The 22,921-nt window shown below is 40.1% G+C and overlaps 1 protein-coding gene across 2 annotated transcripts in view; it reads right to left on the bottom strand.

Moving 5' to 3' along the window:
- LOC149318985 (sorbin and SH3 domain-containing protein 1-like) overlaps positions 1-22,921 on the bottom strand; it is a 204,580-nt gene that overhangs the window by 45,102 nt on the left and 136,557 nt on the right. For both annotated transcript variants that reach the window (XM_089510869.1, XM_089510868.1), the window contains exons 18-23: positions 16,994-17,077; positions 10,151-10,216; positions 9,548-9,649; positions 7,614-7,663; positions 4,873-5,048; positions 466-1,953 (exon numbers count right to left, since the gene is read on the bottom strand). In XM_089510869.1, coding sequence (XP_089366995.1) covers positions 466-1,953; positions 4,873-5,048; positions 7,614-7,663; positions 9,548-9,649; positions 10,151-10,216; positions 16,994-17,077 — 1,966 coding nt within the window. The remainder of the gene's footprint in view (positions 1-465; positions 1,954-4,872; positions 5,049-7,613; positions 7,664-9,547; positions 9,650-10,150; positions 10,217-16,993; positions 17,078-22,921) is intronic.

The raw sequence follows: 22,921 nt of genomic DNA, 5'->3' as shown, positions 1-22,921 counted from the left end.
GAACGTATTTGTTGGTTGCCAAATATGATTTAATGTGGTGCCACTGAGGAAAGTTGCATAACTGCATGCAAAGATAAAGATGCACATATGTGAACATGCACATTTGCACGCACGCACACATATGCACACACATGCAAAGACACACACCAAGAACCTGAATGACTGCTCTACCAGTAAACTGCGTTTATTAATTTAGTTCCTTGGAAATGCAAATCACATGGATTTATGTTGTTTTCCATAAATAATTCACATCCTAAATAGTGCCTTTTTAAATCAACCTGTTTCAACTGGTGATTAGAAATGCAGCAGAAATTACTACTGAAAAGTTCAGTCAAGTCCTGAAATGCAAACAGAATGCATAAGAGACATACTGGAAATGAAATGTGAGGCAAGGGGTAAAAAATGAAAGGATAGCAAAGAGAGAGACAGATGAAATAACACTAGTAAAGTACACAAAAATGCCACCTCCAGGGTATGTCCTGAGTTCTCTTTGTGGATTGTTGTTTGTGTCCAACTTGTAAAGTACATTCCCACTATTAAGCACATCTGGAAAGTCCAATGGGGGAACATAACTATTTTGCCAAGTTTCCAGTTCCAAGAAGTGGCTTAACCTTTTGACAATGTCATAGGAAGAGAGGCGCTTTGGGGCTGGAGGCTTCTGCTGGACACGCAACTCATAGAAGAATGGGTTATCCCTGTGGCTTCCCCTTGATGAAGCAAGATTATTCTGGGTTTCACAGCTGGATGCCAGCAGGGCTTCTAGTCCAGGCAGAGGAGGAGTCTTTCTGGAAGTGCTTTGCAAGGGCCTTTTCAACCTGAAGGGAAGAGGGCTCATAAGGTAGACATTTCTGGGGAGTAGATGTTTTTCTCCTTCAACATCCCCTCGGGCAGGCTGCTGCTGTTCATGTCTCCGAATAGTTGTAAACCTTGTGTAGGAAGCTGGGCATGATCCTTTGCACTTGTTTACTTTGTATTTCTGAGGGATGTTGCTACTATAACCACCACTGTCATTGGATCTATTAGACATGAGATCTATCTCATCTGAGGAAGCCAATAGTGTCTCCATTGGGGGCATGTCACTAAACTCTGATGATGTATCCTCTATATTGCTACAAGAATGGGATGGTGTATCAGCTAGGTTAGCAATTTTCTTTTCTTCCTGAATTGGCTTGGACAAATCCAACTGGTATTCAGCTGAATACACTGAACTTAAGCAGCTGTTTGAGAGACTAGGAGTTGGAGATTTGATATGGGAACTGGAGAAATTGAGAGCAGGCATTGACAAAGATCTCTGGATGAGTAGCTCAAAGGCAGTGATGCGGGAAGAGACAGTGTGCTTGGGAATCTGCTCCAAGTTTTCTTGGCTAGGGCTGGGGCTGGAGCTGGGTTCTCTCTTGTCCTTAAATTCACTCTCAAAATGGGATGCAATTTCCTTCACACTGCAGGATGAAACAATGCCCAACTGGATTCCAGAGCGATTGATATGGTGCATGTCTTTATACAGCATGGTAAACTCCATCCCATTCTTCTGAGAACCAAGCATATATCCTTTCCTGAAGCTGGACAAGCCACATTCTTTCAGACTCTGGGTGCTGGTGGATTTTGCAGCCAACTGCTGCTTAGATTTCATTAGGATATTCTCAAAATTTGTGTCTACATCTACGATGGAGTCTTTCTTGTTCCCAAAAAAGCCAAATGAGCTATGGAGATTTTCACAGCTTTGTGTTTTTTCATGAGGTAAAAGATCTTTTTTGTCTTGCCTAGGAATACGTGGAGTAACAAGCTTGGGTTTGAATTTAGAGGGAAGAATTTCAGCAATGCAGACTTTTGCAGCAGACAATGGTTTCTTATATTTACACAACTGACCTAGTTGACCGGCATTACTAGAGTTAACGGTTCGGCTATTAACTGAAGAGGATGCAATCGTATGAGCATTCCCACCTTTACGATCCACTGGAAAGCATGCAGAATAAAATAAACAAAACCTGTTAGCTCAAGTGTGGCAAAGCTGTTGATAAATGGGGGTGGGTGAAAAATGACATGCTGGTTTCACACAACACAATCCTGAGAAAGCCAAGATTCAAAAAGGAATGCAAGAAAGCGATGAAGTAGCCGGGCCGTGCTGTTGAAGTGCACGGAACAGCTAATGTTAAGGAAGAAGGCAGATGCCACAACATCAGAGGAGCTTCTAGATAAAAAGGAAAAGGTCAGGTTGACTCAGCTTTTTGATGGGCAGGTGCTAATACAGGCATACTATTTCAGAAATCTGAAATAGATTAGGATTATTAAGGGCTCATGTGATAATCAGCAGAAGCTTGTAATCTGATCTGGTTTACCTTTCATGCAACACTCTTGTACATGAATAGGAACACTGTATTAACTGTTGTTACATGTAAGAGCATGCAAACTTTCTCGTTAAGGTTTTATTTCTTTTCCAATGAAAGAAAAAGTAGCATAAGAGAATACAATTTCAGTCACTCAAAAGTGACATAACTTCAGGTTCAGACAATCCATGTATTTGCAAGGGACAGCTTCAGAGATTTTACATATTTAAAATTAAGGCTTCTAAACTTTAAAAATGGATAATGAAGAAGAAAATCTTGCTATCTGCATGGTTGAATACTTCTGTTCAAATAAGACTTGTTAGGCTCTCAGTTTCCCAAAGAGTTTTGTACATTACATTTTAAACAATTGGCTAGTAAGCAAAATTCCCAACCTTGTCAAATGCAAAAGTTAGCAGGAACAGATCAAGATATCATGGCTCAGTACCAGGATATCCTGGCTCAATACAGAAGTCAACACATTATTCATATTTAAAGTTAACAGACTTTGCAATTAGATACTATCTGCAATAACATTCTAAAAGTAACTCCACTTCAGAAAACTGAAAATCAGCTGCCTTTCCCTCCTCCCTAATGAAATGTTACTTGTGAACCTGCAGGCTGTTACTTCCACTCTACAAAATATGCAACCTCATAAATTCCTTTGAATTCAGCAAAAATTATCTGTGAACAGAACTGTAGAGGTTTTCACTTTTAAATAAATAAATAAATAAATAAATAAATAAATAAATAAATAAATAAATGCTATTTTATTCGGTTAAGTTTGGAAAGTAATAGCAAAAAGGTAAAAAGAACAGAAGCAAGTTGTCAAACATCCAAATAATTGTGTTCAACTTCAGTGCTAAGTTATATTTCAGTTCTAATGTTTTACTATTGAAAGCAACAGCTCAAAAAAATCCATAAGTAGTGTGCAATACGTCCTACTACAATAAGCAGTTTATGGATATGCTTGATCCGCATGTCCTTAATTCTTTACTGAAAGATGTAAATTTTTTAGTGAGTAATCAACATGGTGGATGATCAAACATGGTTTGAGCATTGGATTATAACTCTGGAGATCAGGGTTTGATTCCTTGCTTGGCCATGAAAACCAACTAGGTGACCTTAGGAGAGTCACACACACTCAGCCCCAGAAAACCATGTGACAGGTCACTTTAGAGTCACTGTAAGTTGGAAATGACTTGAAGGCACATAACAACAGTCTTAACAATTGCTATATCAATTTCATGTAAACAAAACATTTATATTAGTCAGATTTATGCTGTATCATATGATATATTTCACTATTTTATTATTCTGTATGTCATTATGCAACTGCTACTACTTTTTTAAAAATGCAACTAATATTATTATTGGCATCTAATTTGATTATATCAACATAGACAACCATAAAGAATGCAATTCAGCAGACAGAACAATTCCAAGTTTCCAGTTTAGGAAACTATAGACCAGCAGGATGATGAGCTGAAGTGAGCTGACTACTGGAAAAGAATACGCTGTTGCAAGAATGTTAGGAAATGAGAAGAAAAGAAAATGATGTGATGAGGCAACCATGAGCAAGAGTCAAAGGAAGCATAATCAGTCTATATTTGGAAAGAGGAGGAAATAAGGCAATTAAAAAGTTTAGAAGAATGGCAGACAACACCCCCTAAAGCTTGGACAAATACTCAGCTAGTGACAACTTTGATACCTCCCCCTTCCTCCTCACCCCAAACATTAATGGTAAGACATGCTTCCTTGGTGTTTGGGTTCAAAATTTGGTCTTAAATCCTGAAAAGAACAGATAACAGTGGATTAATATATTTTCTTGTGCAGTTGTATTTGTGTATTTGGTCTTAAATTTTGAAAAACAGAGTAGACAACTGTGTGTTGTCTAGTAACTGTGTGTATTTTCTTATTATTGGATTTATACAACTCCTGACCATGAAACCAAACATTATGGGATTTCTGGATTTCCAGACGTATTCTAGCCTGATCTATGCATGCAGCAGAATGTGAAAAACTCAAGAGATAATAAAATAAGTGATATCTTTTCCCACTGTCAGTTACTACATTTACTGCATTTACTATTTTTCTTTTAAAAAGCCTGCAAATAGAAAACCTTCCTCCAAAGTGCTAATATTTTATCTGAAAATAATATGAGGAAGCATTAAAAATGATACCCATCAGACGCAGTATCAAGTGAAGTTGATGTTTTAAAGACATTACTACTGTTGTTTCAAATACAGTGCGCCTGTGCCATACATCGTCAAACCATACGTGGCTTTCAGCTTACGCTAAACCCGTGCTGCAATACAATGAATGGTGTGTGCATCACGAGCCCAAGCCCCACTGTAGTCAATGGGACTCGAGCATATGTGATTTTTGCCTTAAGCGGGGGTGATGGTGGTCCAAAATGGATCCCTCACATAAGGTAAGGGCCCGCTGTACATGTAAATAGTAACACAAAACAATCTAACCCAATCTCAAAGTTCTACTACCAATAATTAGTAGGTGAAAAAACACTATGGTGGTTGATTTGCTGATCTACCTTTAGTGGAAGCTGAACTGGAGGGTCGCTTGAGACCACTCAACCCTTGCAGCGGGATATCACCTCCTTCCAAAACACTTTTGTAAATTTGCCGTTCATTCTCCAGTCCAGTAGAATCTCCTATGGTGTCCTCCAACTCTTTTTTTATTAAGTAGGAGTTAGGTGAATATGGTGAGCTAAAAGTATATAAGAGAATGAGGAATTAATTTTCTTAACAATTAAAAAAGAGTCATGAAAAGGTGCTAGACCACACTGCTAGTAGATCAATCGACAAATGCAAATTTCTAAGAACATGAACATTTCTAGCATTTCTGAAGGAAACCATATTTATTACCACATTGCAAAGATTGTTATAGTGCTTGATAAGTACTTCCAACACAATGTATCAGATCACAACATAGCAATAGCAAGTACATTTCTATATGATTATCAGTGCACTTAAGCACTCCCTAAGCAGTTTACAATATGTAAGCTAATTGCCCCAACAAGCTTGGTACTCATTTTAGCAACCTCAGTAGGATGCCAGGCTGAGTCGACCCTGAGGCCCTGGCTGGTATTGAACTCACAACCTTATGATTTGGGAGTGAGTGGCTACAGTACAAGTGTCAGAACCAGCTTCCGTGGTTCATCCAGAATGGTAATTGGGTTGGTAAATAGTTAAAAATGTTGGTAGTTCAAAGTGGATGGTAAGGGTTGTAGTTTCTAGAACGGTTGGGGGGGAAGGGAAGCAGTTATGGAGGTTATTATCTGACTGGAATGTGAACTCAGAGTTGCAGACATGCCCCAGGGGGAGGGGTGTATGAAGAAGGCAACGAGAACCTTGGCAACTGGGGGCAACTGGGATGGCTGAAGGGGAGAGAAAGGGGAGGAGTGAATAGTTAACTGGGGGAAAGATTTTGATTCTTCAGAGACTGCTTAAATGTGTTAATGGATGCTTCTGCCTGAGTTTCTCAATAAACATTCTGTTCAAGCAAAGGACTTTTTATTTTTGAAACTTAGTTCTGACCCCAGATCTCACAACAGGCTTTTAACTACTGTGCCACCAGGGCTCCTGGTGGACCCACTTCAGGACCAACTCCACTATTAGCCTTGGAGAAGCAAAAGTCTGAGGTGGCAGGGCAGGGCAAATTTGCTGCTTCTTGCTCCACATTGGCAGGCCCTTGCCTTTTTGGAGAGCTGTGGCTGATCTGTGCAACTCTTTGGCGGGTTACAGACCGCCATTAAAGTACGCCCGGAGTGCGTACTAGGGTTAGGAAGGGGCGGTGCTTCCGCACTCTCCTAACCCTAGCACGCGCTCCGTGCGCACAAAATGGTGGCGGCCGTTCCACACGGCCGCCGCCATGATGGCATCACGAACACGCCGCCTCCAAACGAGGCGGCGCGGATGTGACGCCATCGCTCCGCATGAGGGCGCTTAATGTGCCCTTTCGGCGGAGCAGGAAGGAGCTCCAAAACGGAGCTCCTTCCTGGTTTGCGTAGCTGGTGCAGCCGTGTGAAGACTGCACCAGCGATGCAAATCAGAAAGGGACAGAGTAGCCCCTTTCTGGGAGTCCCCACTGCCGTTGGGGTGCCCTTGGGACTTGAAGCCCCAAGGACACCCCTTTCCAGGCTGCGGGGAAGGGGCCTTTTGCCACTTCCCCGCGGCCCGGAAAGTGGCGGATCGGGGCCTCAGCAGCTGCCGTTCTGGCCACTGAGGCCCCGATACACCGGGGAAAGGCGTGCCTACAGGCCGCCCCAAAGGGGCGGTCTGTAACGCGCCTTTAAATCTGGGACTTTCTGGCTTAAACCTAATTGCTAGTTTTCATCACAAAATACAAAGCAAATTCACAGTACGGTGGTGTGTGCCTTTTAAAATAATAAATTCAGAATACTCCTTTTCCCCTCTGGTATGTTCAATACATTACTACTGAACTATTGCAGAATTAAAATAAGTTTGGTTTATTTTGCTGTGAATTTTCAGACTCCAATTTTCATTAGACTGAATTGATTTAAAATTTAAAACATTAAAACATTGTGCATTCTTACTGTACAAATCTTCTGACTGGTTCCCTAACACTTTTAGTCCCTTCTAGTCAATATCAGAAATTTCCATTTCAGAAATTTAATTTCCATGCTATTCTGTTCTGAGTGGGACGGGGGGGATGTCCATCTCTTATTTTTTGCATTTGTCTCCAGTATAAGAAACAGATTATAAAACTGTGTTTTGTCCTTAAATCATACTTATATAGACCATCAGCTACTTTTCTTTTGCTTTTTAAAATTGATAACCTAAAATATGATTCCATGAGTTTCATGACAGAAAAAGTAAGCCTAAATCTACTGTTAAAAAGAGAAAAAAGTTTTCAGACATAAGAAAAATCTGAATAAACTGAATGCATTATGATTTAAAATCTTTAATTTAGAAATGTTCTTTTAGACCTTTGTTATGGTTTAGGGGTAGAGAATGTGTGGCCCTGCAGATATTGTTAGACTGCAACTCCATTCACCTCTTCACCTTTTTAGCTCTATGAGCTAAAGAAGATGGGGAAAGTGCTCCATTCTGAAGAAGTCTCTTTCACCAGAAGCATGTTGACTAAATTAATCTCAAATGACAGAGAATATCCCATGAATCCAGCTTAGACACACAGCCACTGTGTGCTCTTAAAGGAATACCATTGAGGAAAAATCTGAAGACATAATTTTTCAGAGTAAATACTTCAAAATATTAATATAAACATTTAAGAACAGATTTCCAAGCTTACTGAGTCAAATGGTCTGTGAAAGTTTCCAGTGAAGAAGAGTCTGTTGTACCCTGAAAAAAATCCAAACAACGTCACTGATCTATCTACCATATATATATATATATATTTGAGTGAGAGAAAGCAGTGTGGTATAGTGGTTTGAGCATTGGGCTACAACCCTAAAACCCAAGTTCAACTCCCTGCTCCCTACTCAGCCTTGGAAACCCACTCACTGAGTGACCTTGGGTGAGTTCACACCTTCAGACCCAGAAAATCCTGTAAAAGGTTCACCTTAGTGTTGCTTTAAGTCAGAAATGGCTTGAAGACACACAACACGAATACACACACACTTCTGTTCAGACCAAAAAACAAAAACAAAGACTTGCTTGAGTATTTTACTATTAATTGTTGAAGTTCTTCACTTTGGTATGCACCTGTCCTGACAGCTGCTTGAGTCCTTGTTTGGGAGAAAGGAAGGACTAAGATAAAATAAAATAAATAATTTCATAATGGCAGCATCCACACTTCAGAAAGAATTCAGTTTGATACTACTTTAACTGCCATGACTCAAAGCTACGGAATTCTGGGAACTGTAGCTTTTGGTAGGCATTTAGGCTTCTCTGTCAGAGGGCTCTGGTGCCAGAACAAACTACAAATCCCAGAATTCCACAGCATCGAGCCATGACAGTTAAAGTGGTATGAAACTGGATTATTTCTGCAGTGCAGATGCAGCCAAGGTGAGCATAAGAACTATCCTTATGTTTATAAATATCCTCTCTTAAAACAGGGATAGGAATTATACAGCCTCCCTAATGTTGTTGAAAGGCAGCTCCTAATAGCCTTAGGACACAGCCCACAGAGAGGAATACTGGGAGCTGCAGCTTAACAACATCTGGAGAGACAAACAATTCCTGTCCCATATTAACAAAAGCTTAGGCAAGCCAACTAATGATCTGTTCAACATATTCATAGCACATGCATCAGAGTTAATTATGCCTCTGCCAGATTGCCATGAGAAGAGAAACATTATGAAGTTGGTTCTTTCTCTTTAGGGAGTACAATACAGATGTTTGAGAGCAGCAATTGCAAGCCCTCCAAATTCCTCTAAATGTACTTTTCAATGACAAAAATGGTGAACTTACTCCCCTGAAACCCTCCTGGAGTGTAGGGTTGCCATCCCCGAGGACCTCCAAACCGGGAAAAATGTAGGACAAGGTTTTAAAATGTAGGACCTTTTTTTAAAAAAAAATTCCTTGCCAGGAAATTAAAAAAAAAAAGGTCCTACATTTTAAAACCTTGTCCAAGGCCTCCCTGGGGCCTGGGAGACAGCATCTCCCAAGCCCCAGCGAAGTTGGAGGACTCCGCGATTGCGGAGCCGCCTCCAGGGCCTCGCTGGGGGGGGGAATCCTGGGGGTGGGGCCAAACTGGGGCGGGACTGTGCGGACCCACCCCAAACCGGGAAAGTCCCGCCCCCAGGCGGGATATGGCAGGCCTACTGGAGTGTCAATTCACCTTTTAAATAGATTGTGGAGTCCTGTGTAATGTCTGACATAAAAAATTAAACATTTTTCAAAAACAGATTTGTTTAAAAGAGAAAAAAAAAACAAGCAGTTTTAGCTATCCACACAGTCCCTGGACAGGTCCCAAAGACAGAGAATTGGATCCAGGCCTGCTGAAGTTGCTCACTCTGGTTTCAATTGGTCCCTGAACTGCACAGCAAAATTGCTCTTGGGGAAGAGACCTCCATAAAGAGAGGCCAGTTGGGGAAGGACTGGCGAAGCTGTGCCACATGAAGCAGTGAAAGCAATTTAAGCCTGGGCCCCCTAGAGTGGCTCTTCTTTCTTTCTTTCTTTCTTTCTTTCTTTTTTTGCAATCCAACAAGTGAAGTTCACCAACATTTTGTTCACCCCCTGTTTAGGTGTAATGACTACTATCATGCAATGAAAAGGAAATACCTTCAATTGCTTTTTATCTGCTGCTTTATAAAGCTTCTCCATCTTCTCAATGTCAGCCTCTAACTCAGTCTGATAAAGATAGAGGTCTTTATCTGGATCAGTCTAGTTAGGAATGGAAGAAAAAGGAAGAGGAAGCCAATACTTGAATTAGGCAAAAAGAAAAAGAAAAAAAGGTAATTCTGAAAAACAAATTGTTTCACAAAGAAATATGTACAAGACAAAAATTCAATGCCTTCTTAATACTGAACTATACCATTGCCTTATGTTCACTGCTGAATTTGTAAAGATCTAGTGTTAAGACATTAAAATTTATCTTAAAATCACTATAAAATGCATTCATATTGTATCATTAATGCAGAACAATGATTAGTACAATTATCACTACAGATTACAAAAAAGGAAAAAAATGCTGTGATCTAATGAAAATTACAATAAATGGTTTGTAAGATTATTTACAGCCTATGACATTGTGTAACAAGTTCAAGTCAATTAAATCCAAATCACCACTTGCACTCACAGAAAATCTAAACACTGTCAGCGACTGAAAGCTAAAGCCACGCATACAAACAAACCATACCATAGCACAATGTATGTTTGAATTACCTTTCTATCCTCTCTAGTAAGGATAGAGCACTCTCCAGGAGTATAATCCCATATCTTTTTTGGAGGCTGATGGGAAGCAGAATAGGAAATGAGGAAATGAAGATAAGGAAAGACATCACAGAGAAAATGGAAACTCAATTAGAATAGAGGGAGTACGCTGGGGGAAACTATCAGCACTAGAAACAAAATAGAAGATAGAATGGAAAGAAGGAGGAAGTAAACCTGCTACATCACAAACACAGACTATGGGAGAAGAACGGAGGAAACATGCACCGTAAAACAAGGCTTGGTTGATATTTTACTTGACAACACTCTGTTTGTTTTCAGGATCCTGCTGCTTTTGCAGGAAAACATGGTGGTAAAAGCATTCAAGACATGATTTGCTAAAGAAACTAAAACAGGCTACATGTATTAAAATTGCTCATTTTGTTTCTGAAAAGAAAAAAAAGTACAATAAGGGGTTTTAATAAAGTAAATGGCAGTTTTATTTTTAATTAAATCCTCAGGACTCAAATACATATCAAGTTAATAAATAGCTGTGTTTCCAGAGTTGGCAGTATGGGGCAATGAAAATGCAGATTTATTCATGTCAAGCTTTGGAACTGTTTGCCCTTTGTTCTTGGTTCCCACACAGTCAAGAAGGGGAGTGTCCTCTACTTGAACTGATTTTCCCCAGACCATCTTAACTGACAACAGAAGTAACATCTAAGGCCCCATTCCCACTGGGCATATAAAGCAATGTATTTCGCTGCTATTCTGACTCAGATCTTTTTTCCAAGTTGTATTAGAATCTGGTCCCTCGTTCCCATTACGAAAGGGTGCAAACGGACTCGGGTTTTTTTGAACCCTGTTCTCGTTCCCATTGAAATTTTCTTGATTGTAATTTGAAGCTGACTTTTTTGCTCCCTGTTCCTATTGCCCTTCCAGAACCTCTTTATTTTGAAAGCAGCTGTCAATCAAGCACCTAAGTGCTTGACGTCACAACCAATCAATCGCTTAGGCGCTTTCCCCCTCTGAGAATGGCAGAAGGGGCCTCTATTCCCCCAAGTCCCTTTGCCTCCCAGGCTCTCCTGTGTCTTCCCAGAGTGCTTCTGGGAAAGGGGAAAGGGAGCCTCTATTCCCCCCATGTCCCTTTGCCTCCCAGGCTCCCCTGTGTCTTCCCAGAGCGCCTCTGGGAAAGGGGAAAGGGAGCCTCCATCCCCCCAAGTCCCTCTGCCTCCCCCATTGCTCCCTGGGCTAATTGGGGGGCGATTGAGCAGGCATGTAAAAAAAAAGAAAAAAGAATAGTTAAAAATGGTGTTCCATGGATCTCCTCACATGACGATCTATGAATGGGGAGCAGGGGGGAGGTTGCAGGGGGGCGTAATGTGTTTACTGCATTTGGAGGTCAATGTAGCAATTTGCTATGTTTGGAAACCTGACAGAGCGCCTAAGCAATCAAAAGCTTAATTTTTTAAAAAATAAACTTGTCTACACACCCGATCACCTTACCCTGCTTCCTACCCCACCGGGGCAAAGGCTATGCGAATGGGGGGAAATGGAGCCAGTAATGCAGGAAATAGAACAAGCAGGTGACAACCCCAGGCCAGCCCCTTGAGCACTGCTCCTCCCATCCCCAAATTCCTGAATCAGACACCCTTGTCGTTCCCATTCATTTGCCCCGAATCAGACTCAGGAGCTGCAGGAAAAAGCTCTGAAAAAGTGCAGTCAAATTAATCCGGTTTATCCACCACTGATTTGGGTTTTTCAAGGAAAACTCGATTACATGGGGATCCGAATTCCAATGGGAACGAAATTGGCGTAATGAGGATCGAATGCGCGCTCAAATGGGAACGATGCCCCCATAATTCGAGTCTTGATCCACTTTATAAGCCAGTGGGAATGGGGCCCGAGACTAACATCGTCACTTTTATTCCCCTGTATGTTTTGTTTTTTAAACATCTTTGCCTGGCAAAGAAGCTAAAGAAGCTTCAAAAGCTTGCATTATGTATTTTGTGCATTTTGGTTGGCCAATAAAAATGCCATTGTTTTGTGTATTTTATTGTATTTTGCTGCCAACCCATGATTTGAAGACAATCTTGGATTTGAAGACAATCAAATTTTGACACAACAGTGGAAACTTTAACAAGGGGGAGCTAATGACAGGGGCATAATTCTTGGAGGTTTTTACCTCCAACAACAATAAAACTCTCACATTTTGACTTCAGTTGGCACATTTTTACTATATAGCACCTGGTGGTTAATGCCAGCACTGCAGCCATTCACAGTCACAAGGTTGTGAGTTTGATCCCAGGCAGGGCTCCAAGGCCCACTCAGCCCTCCATCCTTTTGTAGGTCAGTAAAATGAGTATCCAGCTTGTTGTGGGAAACTGGCTTACACATTATAAACCACTTTAGGGAGTGTTAGTTCACTGATGTGGTATAGAAATGTACTTGCTATTGCTCTTTTATTTTCCTAATAATTGCTGTTGCTAAAGGTTTTTCCAGATTTAATAGTACAGCAACTTCTTGAGAAGTTCATCGGTCTCTGCCTTAGAAAAGGGCCGTGAGATTTGTACATATCAGGGGAGTTACTTTTCTTTTGCTAATAGAGTTAAAATGTTATTACTTATCTTTTATTGCCCTTTTTACCTGCTCCCCACCAGTGGTGTCTCTGGGGGATGCAGCCTGCACTGGGTGGCACCTCAGAACTAGGATGACACCCAGTTATTCCCCCCTTCCTTGCTGTCCTGTCCTTTTGCTCTGGAAGAGAAGGATGGAGTGGCCTGATGGAGGCCAAGCGCACCACTCCCCAGAGCCCCGGCCCCCACACCAGATGACACCAGTAATGGGGATGCCACTGTTCCCCATAAAGGGGAATGGCCTCTGCCTGCTTTGAGATCCCACCACACCATCCTAACTGACATAAGACTAACATTTGAGGCAAAATGTAGCCCTGTGACTGTTACATAATTGCTTTTCATCTCCTGTATGATTTAAAATATCTGCCTGATGAAGAAGCCAGTGAAGCTTGAATGATGCATTTTGTACATTTTTGTTGGCCAATAAAAGTATCACTATTTTGTGGATTTTGTCATTTGGAATTAGTTATTAGTCTTTTAAAAGTGGAATGAAATTAAAGAAACATAGGAAAAAATCAGTTTTCACTAGATCCCAAGAGATCTGGATGTGGAAACCTGGAGCAGTACAAGTTCTGAAAGCGGCAGCAGAATGAAAAAGCTGAGGCAGTGCAAATTATTTTGCACTGGTTGCTCTTGTCTCCAGTATCTCAAAGCATTTGGAATAATAAGTTACAATAACGATAGTTACCTATACTAAATTACTTTTTTGACAAATAGGGAGAGTCAGCATGGTATAGGGATTTGAGGTTTGTATTACAACTCTGTAGTTGAGAGTTTAATTCCCTGCTTGGCCATGGAAACCCACCTTGAGCAAGTCAAACATTCTCAGCCCCAGAAAACCCTGTGATAGGTTTACCTTTGGGTCACCATAAGTAAGAAACAACTTGAAGGAAACAACAACAACAACAGCTATCTGCAAGTATCTTGATGACAATACAGTGATCAGTAGGAGCTGGCATGGGTCAACAACAAATCCTGTCAAATTCATCTGATATCATTTTAAAAATTCAGGTCACTAGTTTAGTAGGTGGTGGGAATGTGGTGGATGTCATTTCTGTAGATTTCAGCAAAGAATTTGATAAGGTCCCCTATAATATTCTGATTACCAAACTGATTAAACATGGAATAGATGGATGCACTGTCAGAGCTGTAATTGGTTGGTAAATCTTTCTCAAAGTGTTGTGATCAATGGCTTCGTTTGAAACTGGAAAGAAGTCTTGAGTGGGTTCTGTCCACTTAAGGTTCTATCCTAGGGCCATTACTCTTCAACATTTTTATCAGTGTCTTAAATGACAGGGTGGAAGAAATCCCTATCAGGTTTACAGATGATACAATATTGGGAGGGGTGGCTTACACATTACAAGAAAGAACAGAATTCAAAAGGACCTTGATAAATTAAAAAATTGGGCAGAAATTAATAAAAATCCCACCTTCCTTAGGAGGAACTTCCTAATGGTGAGAACTGTTTGATAGTGCCTATAGTGTGGCGGAATCTCCTTCTTCAGATGTTTTAAACACAGGCTGGATGATTCATCTAGTGTGATAAGGTTTATGATTCTGTCAAATTTGATTCAATAGAGACAAATGCAAAATTCCAAATTTAGGCAACAAAAAACAAACACACAGGTACAGGATGGGGGAATACATGGTTCAGCAGTACTACATGTGAAAAGGACCTTAGGAGTATTGATCATAAGTTGAATAGGAGCCAGCAGTGTAATGCTGCAGGAAAGAAGGTAAATGCTATTTTAGCCTGCATTAGAAGAAGCAGGTTTCCGAGCTGAGAGAAGTAATAGTCCCACTATATTCTGCACTCATCAGGCCTCATCTGAAGCAATGCATTCATTTATGGGTGCCTCATTTTAAGAAGGACATAGATAAGCTGCAGCAGGTTCAGAGAAGGGCAACAAGGATGAACAGGTATGGAGAACAAACCATATGAAGAAAGGTTGAAGGAACTGGGCATGCTCAGCTTTGGTGAAGAGAAGACTGAGGGGTGACATAACTGTATTATTTAAATACCTCAAGGACTGTCAAAGAGATTATGGGGCAGATTTGTTGTCTGCTTCTCCAGAGGGTAAGACCAGGTTTAATGACTTCATATTAGAGGAGGGTAGATTTCAATTAACATTAGAAGGAACATCTTGACAGTGAGAGCAGTTTGGCAATGAAACCAATCACCTAAACAGGTGATGGGCTCTCTTTCTATGGACACCTTCAAAAAGAAGCAGGACCTGCTGAAAATGCTTTAATGAGATCTTGTATTGAGCAGGGGCTTGGACTCAATGGCCCATTAGGACCATTCCAACTCTATGGAGGTTATCACACACACTTTATCCCATCATTTTCCCAATGGGATACACGTGTATTCAACTTCAAAGATGGGCCTTACCACATTCTCCCATTGGCACCTGTTGGACAGGATTTTCCAATCCTTGAAAAGCTTTGGAATAAGCCCAGGTTGCATATGGGCTACCAACAGAGGAATGCAGTAAGGCCTATCTTTGAAGTTAAATGTGCATGTATCCCGTCAGGAAAACGATGGGATAAAGCGCATGCAATAATCTCCTAAAATTCTATGCCTAATGATAAAAGCACTAAGTGAAATACACCAACATTAAGTATCTGTTAAGTGTAGCAACAGAATAAACAGGCCAGGGCATTCACCCTTCCCTCATTACTCCTACTACTAAATAATATTAATAAAATAAATAAAGGATTTGAGACTGCTATAGCACTATGTTTCTATAGGATTATCTGCCTGCTGGGCAGATATTATGGCTATGTGCTCAGTGCCATGAGGTTCTCAGGACCTGCATTAATTTTCTTGAAGTCAACACTGCTGACTTAGGCCCGGTACAGACAGGCAGGAAGGGATGGTGAGATGCTGCCCCTTTCTGTCTCGGATCAATGCCATGGCAACCGTACAGCCGTGACAATGATCCGCCCCAAAAAGGAGCTGCAAAGGTGTCATTGGCGCACGTCAATGACATGAGCGCGGCACTGCTATGTGAGGACACTGTGCCGCGCTTGCGCCATCATGGCGGCCCCTGTGTGGATGGGAGGCTGAGAAAACCTAGACTAAAGCTAAATGTTAATTAAATGAGTAATAGCTGTTGTGGAATGGATTGCCTCAGAAGGTGATTGACTCTCAAGACAGTCTTAGGTGTATATTCCTGCATAGCAGGGGGTTGGCTCTTGCAACTCTTTCCATCTATATGGTTCTAAGAGTGAGGACTGAGGATTCGTAATGGCAGGAGAGAGAAAAAAAATCTAAAAATTATATGAACCACTGAGGTCACAGGCCTCAGCAAGAGTCCTGTGCAGACCCTATGCAGGGTCTTCAGGAGGGAACTGATCCAAATTGTCTCTGTCAGTCATCTTAAAGGTCTAGAATGCATTTCATAAGCTATCACTGTAAACTATGTGAATAAACATTATTCTGCCTCTATAGGCTCTTGGTCAAAAATATTAATATTTCAAAAATGTTAATCAGTTTGTCACAATAATTTAATATTAATAAAACCTCAGCAATAAGTAAAACATAAAACTTAAATCGAATCAACCCTTTTATTCTACTGATTGTACCAGGTACATAAGGTTGTATCTTACACCGCAGGCTTTTAGCATGGGACATCACTTCCATATTATGAAATTCCTGTACCTGAAACCCACCTAAAATAGCATGGGAATGATTGTCCTTAAAGTCTGACATTAAGGATACTTCTGGAACTTTGCCATGACGGCAACTTCCTCAGAAGATTACACCTGGGAGAAGACTAGTAGCACACAGAGAACAAGGACAGGAGGGCAGAGCAAATTACTGATACCATATGAAATTAAGCAGTAAACAATCAATAGTAGTTATTCAAAGACTGAAGACAAGAAATGGCAAGAGCATTTAAAGTTGAAGTTCAAAGTAGCCTTTTTGGTTTTGCTAATTCAGAGACGCCACTAAAAATGTATATTATGCAGTAGTTACGGGGTTCCTCTTAAATTACAATATTAAACTGAACTCTGGCATCTGACTATCACTATTACTGACATGAATGAATATATATAGCAACAGCTATACTGCTATGATTTCATGACAAATATCTGCTAATATGACAGGGTTGCTTTTTCTTGTCTTACAATCATACCTATATAATGAGAATGGGAGCGATGTGTTTGTGTAAGTGTCATGTAAGGCAGGTTTATTGATTGTGTCTATCAAACTTACCGGTTTTCCAAACTCCAATTCCGAAAAGAATTTATACCAAGGCTCATTCTTTAAATCTATCTCTTCTGGGCTTATATCCCGAGTCTAAAGGATTTGGTGATATAGGAATGGAAGAAAGAAGTACAACATTATGCAGAGAATACATAGGAAAGAACTGTTAAAGATGCCACATTCTGCACTTTTTTCAATAGTTTATTGGATATTCACCTGGCTGTCTGCACCCCCTTCTTAATTCTACAGCATATGCACTTCCCTGGGAATAGGTTCCACTGAATATAATGCCTACTTCTGAGTAGACATGCATAGGATTACACTGACAGCTACAACAGAAAACATGTTTCCACACTGTAGATGGGGAAACATATTTCTAAGATGTTTTTTTTTTCAGAATAAACAGAAGTATAAGGAATCTCTGAGATAAGGTATGTATTGTTTTAGAAAAGAACAAAGTTGTATGAACTTTGGTTGTGTATTAATCTGTAGTTTTGTATTCCACGGGTATCCTTGCAGCTTTGCCTTCAATGCACAAGCCCTTTCATATGAAGTTCATATAACGCGAAGAATCCAGTACAGTGCGCCTGTGTTATATGTGGGTGCGCCTTACACGGCTTCCAGCATATGCTGGAAGCTGTGCTGCAAGAAATGGCGCCATGCACCAGAAAGAATGGTGTGTGTGTCCATGGCATGCGTGCGCTGCCATGTCGCTGTAAGCATGAGCCCCATTGGCTTTAATGGGGCTTGAGGTTACGCGGAATTTCTCTTATGCAGGGTGGAGGTCCGGAAAGGAAGGGACTACTGCATATGAATTGGACATTCCTCCCTATCCACACTATGGACACTAGCTCAGAGGTTCTCGCCCTTTAATCAGCCAGCTGTTTTGTATTTCAGCTTCCAGAAGCCCCCACCAGTGTGACCAGTGATGACAGTTTCTAGAAGCCAATGTACAAATCTGGAAGACCAAAGGTTGAGAACCACTGCATTAGATACTGACACACTAAGCATTTGAACAGGACACACTTGTAAAAATTAAACATGCATAGCCCTGAACAGAATGATCAATATCCTGAATAAGTGCTGTACAGTTTGGGTCTCTGCGTACTGAATTTTACACAAAAAACAGACCTTTGGGAAGAGCAAGCAAGATGCTTGCCCAGAGCAAAAGGCTGAAGTGATTCTCTTGCTTCAATGCCTATGTGAACTAGCCTGAAAAAGGCAAATTCTTCAACCTTCCTCTCCCTGCCTGCCCAAGTTCTACAGGTTGTTTAGGTACTAATGACAAATTTGTGATGGAAAAAGAAGAAGAAAATATCAAATTAAAGTTATAATTGATGGGACAAATTCCAATGGTTAAAAGGAACATCCTGTCTAAAATGTTATTTTCATTTCAAACATTCCCTGTATTAATTAATGATTTAACTCTGTGGCAGAAAGACTCATCTAAATTTATCTGGCAGGACAAGAAACCAAGAGGAAGACTGAAATTGTTGCAAGACAAGAAAAGGGGAAGATTTGGGGTTACCAGATTTAAAGTTTGTATTATTCCATCTGTTCCTTAGTTTGGAACAGATGATTCTTTGGAGTTATTTCATTTTTCTCTCTGAAGGATGAGAGTAGTTTTTGATAAGAGGAAGAATTGGAAATCCCTGGACAGTTGAATTTAGCAAATTTTGGCCTGTCTGTTTGGGCCCATAGATAAATGGGGGGGGGGGTGTTCCCTGGGGGGATTGCATATGTTTATATATCTGTGCTTGCATATAACAGATAGTCTAAATGATTACAGGAGAGCCTGGTCCTGCTCATTCTTCCAGATAAATATTCTGAAATTCCAATACTTAAGAATGTTTAAGTGGAACGTTGATGTTAACTCTGCCTGTCTGGAGTTCAGAAGGTGATATTAGGACCCGATACAGAATGTAGTAACAGTAATGGGGAATTTCAACTATCCTGATATTTGTTGGAAGTCAAACTCTGCCAAAAATTTGAAGTCCAGCAAATTTCTCAGTTGGTGGCAGACAATTTCATTGTCCAAGAAGTGGAAGAGGCAACTATGGGATCAGCTATTTTAGATCTGATCCTAGCTAACAGTGATGACCTGGTTAATGGGGTTGAAGTGATGGCTCCCTAGGTGGCAATGACCATGTTCTCCTGGAGTTTGCTATACAGCAGAAAGGGGAAGCTAAGCATAATAAGGCATGCTTTTTAGACTTTAAGAAAGCTGATTTCAGTAAATTTAGGGAAATGCTAGGTGTGAGTCCATGGCCAGGAATACTGTAAGAGAATGGAGTTTGTAATAAATGGGAGTTTTGTAAAAGTGAAATCAATATTAAAGCCACCATTTCAAACAGTTCCAATGATGTGGAAAAATTGGAACGTTCCTAAAGAAATCAGAATGGATGTCTAAAGAACTTTCAACTGAGCAAAGACTCTAAAGTGACATGTAAAAGAAATGGGGGGAAAAGGGGGGGGGGTCATCAAATTCAAACAAATAGCCAACGTGTAGTGAGAAATTAAGAAAAGCTAAAGTACAGTCTTGCTGGACAGGTTCAAAACAATTTTTAAAAAAGGCTGTTTTAGTTATGTCAGTAGCAAAAGGTAGGGCCATTGCAGGGAGAAGATGGCCAATTGATAGCGGGTGACATAGGAAAGGCAGAACTACTCAATATCTTCTTTGCCTTGGTCATGTCAAGGAATCTAAGAGTCTGAACATCAGTCAGCAGTTTGACACAGCAGGCTGAAAAGACCAATGCAATCCTAGGCTGCATCAATAGGAGTATAGTGTCTAGATCAAGGGAAGTAATAGTACCACTTTATTATGCTTTGATCAGACCTTACTTTGAATAATATGTACAGTTCTGGTCATATTTTAAAGAATGCCATATTGAGGATGGAGCAAACTTGTTTTCTGTTCCTCCAGAGTCTAGGACACAGAGTAATGGATTCAAACTCTAGGAAAGAAATTTCACCTAAACATCAGGAAAAATCTCCTGACAGGAACAGCTGTTCAACAACGGAACATGCTACCTCGAGTATGGTGGAGACTCCTCTTTGGAGATTTTTAAGCAGAGCCTGGAGTGCTTTGATTGCATCTTTCTATGGGAGGGGTTAGTCTGGATGGCCCCTGTGGTCTTTTCCAACTCTATGACTTTTCCATCACCGTACTGTTTTTAATGCAAGATTAAAATCTTTAAGGGTATTCTTTCTTAAAAGAAAAGTTTTAATATTTCATACTTCTAAACATATTATTTGACAGTTTTACGTATACTAATTTTACTCTTTATGTCTAGATTGTCAGTTGCATTATTGTATTTAATTTTATAACAAAAAGTTTTACAAAAACCTGCATGTATTATTGTTGTTGTTGTTGTTATTATCCCACGTTTTTCCTGACATTGGGACTCAAAGCAGATTATGATGTATGCCGTCATTATATACCCCAACATTTTAAAATAAATAAATAATATTCTTTGCCTAATTTCCAGTTAATGTCATTCATTCTAGGCAAAGCAAAACAAAACAACATGGTTCACTTTATGACATTACATGATCCACATGATAAGCACCCACCTCGATTATTATTATTATTAATAATAATTTTTTAATGAAAGAAAGCTGTACATTGATTGGGCAAAAATGGGGTGAGAAGAGGGCTGAAGGTGCTCCTCACCTAGCATGGTAACTTATCTCTCTATACATTCTATTGAAATATCCAATTATGTTGCAGTTTCCAGGCAGACAAGAGAAATTTTATACAAATTTTCTACTTGCAGATCAGAAGGAAGGTATAATGCAAGCAGTTGCACAATTCTTTGCAGCTGCCATTGCAAATCATAAAAAGTTTGTTAAACAGATGTAATATGTTATAATATAATCTCAAAATCTATATAGATGGCTTGATTTAACGGTAAAATTTGTAAATGAGGAGGTATGGCCGTATTTTACCATACCATCAAACTAACCTAGTTGGGGACTAAAGTCTAATGAAGTTACCCCAAACAGTTGCATCTGATTAATGACACTTTGTAGTTTAACTCTTGCTTGGACAGGGGATATGATTGTGGTTTTGAACGAATATGTCTTGAATGTGGTGCTCTATTACACAATATGATAGAGTTGTTTGCGAGGTGATGGCAGCCTACTCATTGTTGTGTGTTTACCTGATCATGCAATCCTATCCTTACCTTTTATCCTTACTTTTTATAAACTATCGTTTGCTTATACTCTCCAATCTGCCTGTACATGAACCTATGGTATAAAACTCAGTTATGTTTTAAATTGGAGTTTTGTAATTGTGCTGGCCAAATGGCTGTAATAAAGTTATTATTCTATTGAAATAATATGCTTGCAAGTGAAACAGATGGATTGGGTGCGTGAGGAAAGAAGGCATTGTCTTGCTCTTGACAAAGGGTGAACAAGACTGTCTTGCCTGAGCTTATCTAAAGAGAGAGTTTCTGAAGTACTTCTGAAGTTCATGCCAGAAAATTATCCATGGATTGCCATGAAAAATGGAACACTAAGGCCCCAAATAGGAGTAGTGAAAATCCGCTCCTAGCTGGCAGCCCATCTGGGACTGTGGTGGTGGCCCACTGTGAGAGCGGGCTGTGCAATCACTGCAGTCCCCAGCCACTTGTGGGCTGATCACAGGTGGAGCAGCCAGAGGCTGCTCCTTCATACCTGTCTGCTTTGCCTCATCGTCAGCAATAGTAGGGTGGGTATCATATAGAGATAGATAACATCATATTGCGCTAAAGACATGTGAATGAAGCTTAATGTGGGTGTATATGTGCTTTCATATCACCTGTCAATTTATAGCAATCTCATGAATTTCATAGGTTTTTCTTAGGCAACGAATACACTGAGGTCACAGAGGTGATTTTACCCATTCTTTCCTCTGAAATATAGCCTACAGCACTTTTTGACATTCTCCCATCCAAGTACTAACCAGAGCTTATCCTGCTCAGCTTTCAAGATTAGATGAGATCTGGTGCCTTTAAGATATACGGTACTCTGTCTAGAGCAAAATGGAACTTTCAAGACTCCTAGCTTTCTAGCTGATGAATATTCTCCAAATGTAAGTTACAATTTTGCTTGAGCTGTTTCACCTGCTCTTTATCTTTGCAGAACATGGCATTTTAACAGTATATTGATATGTGAGAAAGTCTTTGTGGGAAAGTCTTTGTCATAACTGGCAAACAGACCCGAAGGATGGAATTTGAAATTAAAAAGGATACAGTAAGAGAGAGTATGTTATTGGTAAATTCCTAAGCGTAATGGATAGACAGACTGTTGTGTTGGATCACCAACATTTATAACATGAATAAATGTTAAAAAGTCAGACAAAACTACTAAAGAGGAGAAATTAGTGAGAAAAAGAACAGACTGATGGCTAGGAAAGGCACCCCCTTTTGAGCCCACAGACTAATTTAAGGCAAAAAGGAACCGTGAATGTTGCAAACATTATTCACTGAATAAACCGATTCAAGCTTATTTAAATATTTAATTGCAGAGATGCATTCCAAAGGTGCTGAAAGAATGGAAGGCTTTTTATTTTACTGTATTGGTGGCTAAAAGATATTCATGCCAAGCATTCATTTGTTCATTTACTCATTCATGGTATTTTCATACTGGCCCATAACCAAAATTCTGGGCAGCATAATTTAAAATGGTTAGACCCCAATATAAAGGGGGGAAATCCAATTATAGTATAAAGCACAACAAAATGTAAGTAAACAAATTGTTTTGAATGCTGTCAGAACTCTTTGTAGGTTTTCTTACATTTTAAAATCATTTCTAATCCAACATTCCACACAGCACTTCAATAGGGCTTCCAATTAGTGTGCAGCACCAAATACAGTGCCTTTCTCACCTTCAGCACAACACCAAGTATTAAAGTGAGTGTTACAACAAGTGAGATTAAATGTGCCTGACTCC

Source organism: Sceloporus occidentalis, unplaced genomic scaffold (genome assembly GCF_023333645.1).
Source record: "Sceloporus occidentalis isolate IW3139 unplaced genomic scaffold, rSceOcc1.0.p SCAF_2, whole genome shotgun sequence".
NCBI lineage: Eukaryota > Metazoa > Chordata > Lepidosauria > Squamata > Phrynosomatidae > Sceloporus > Sceloporus occidentalis.
This window is presented reverse-complemented; position numbering and strand designations above follow the sequence as displayed.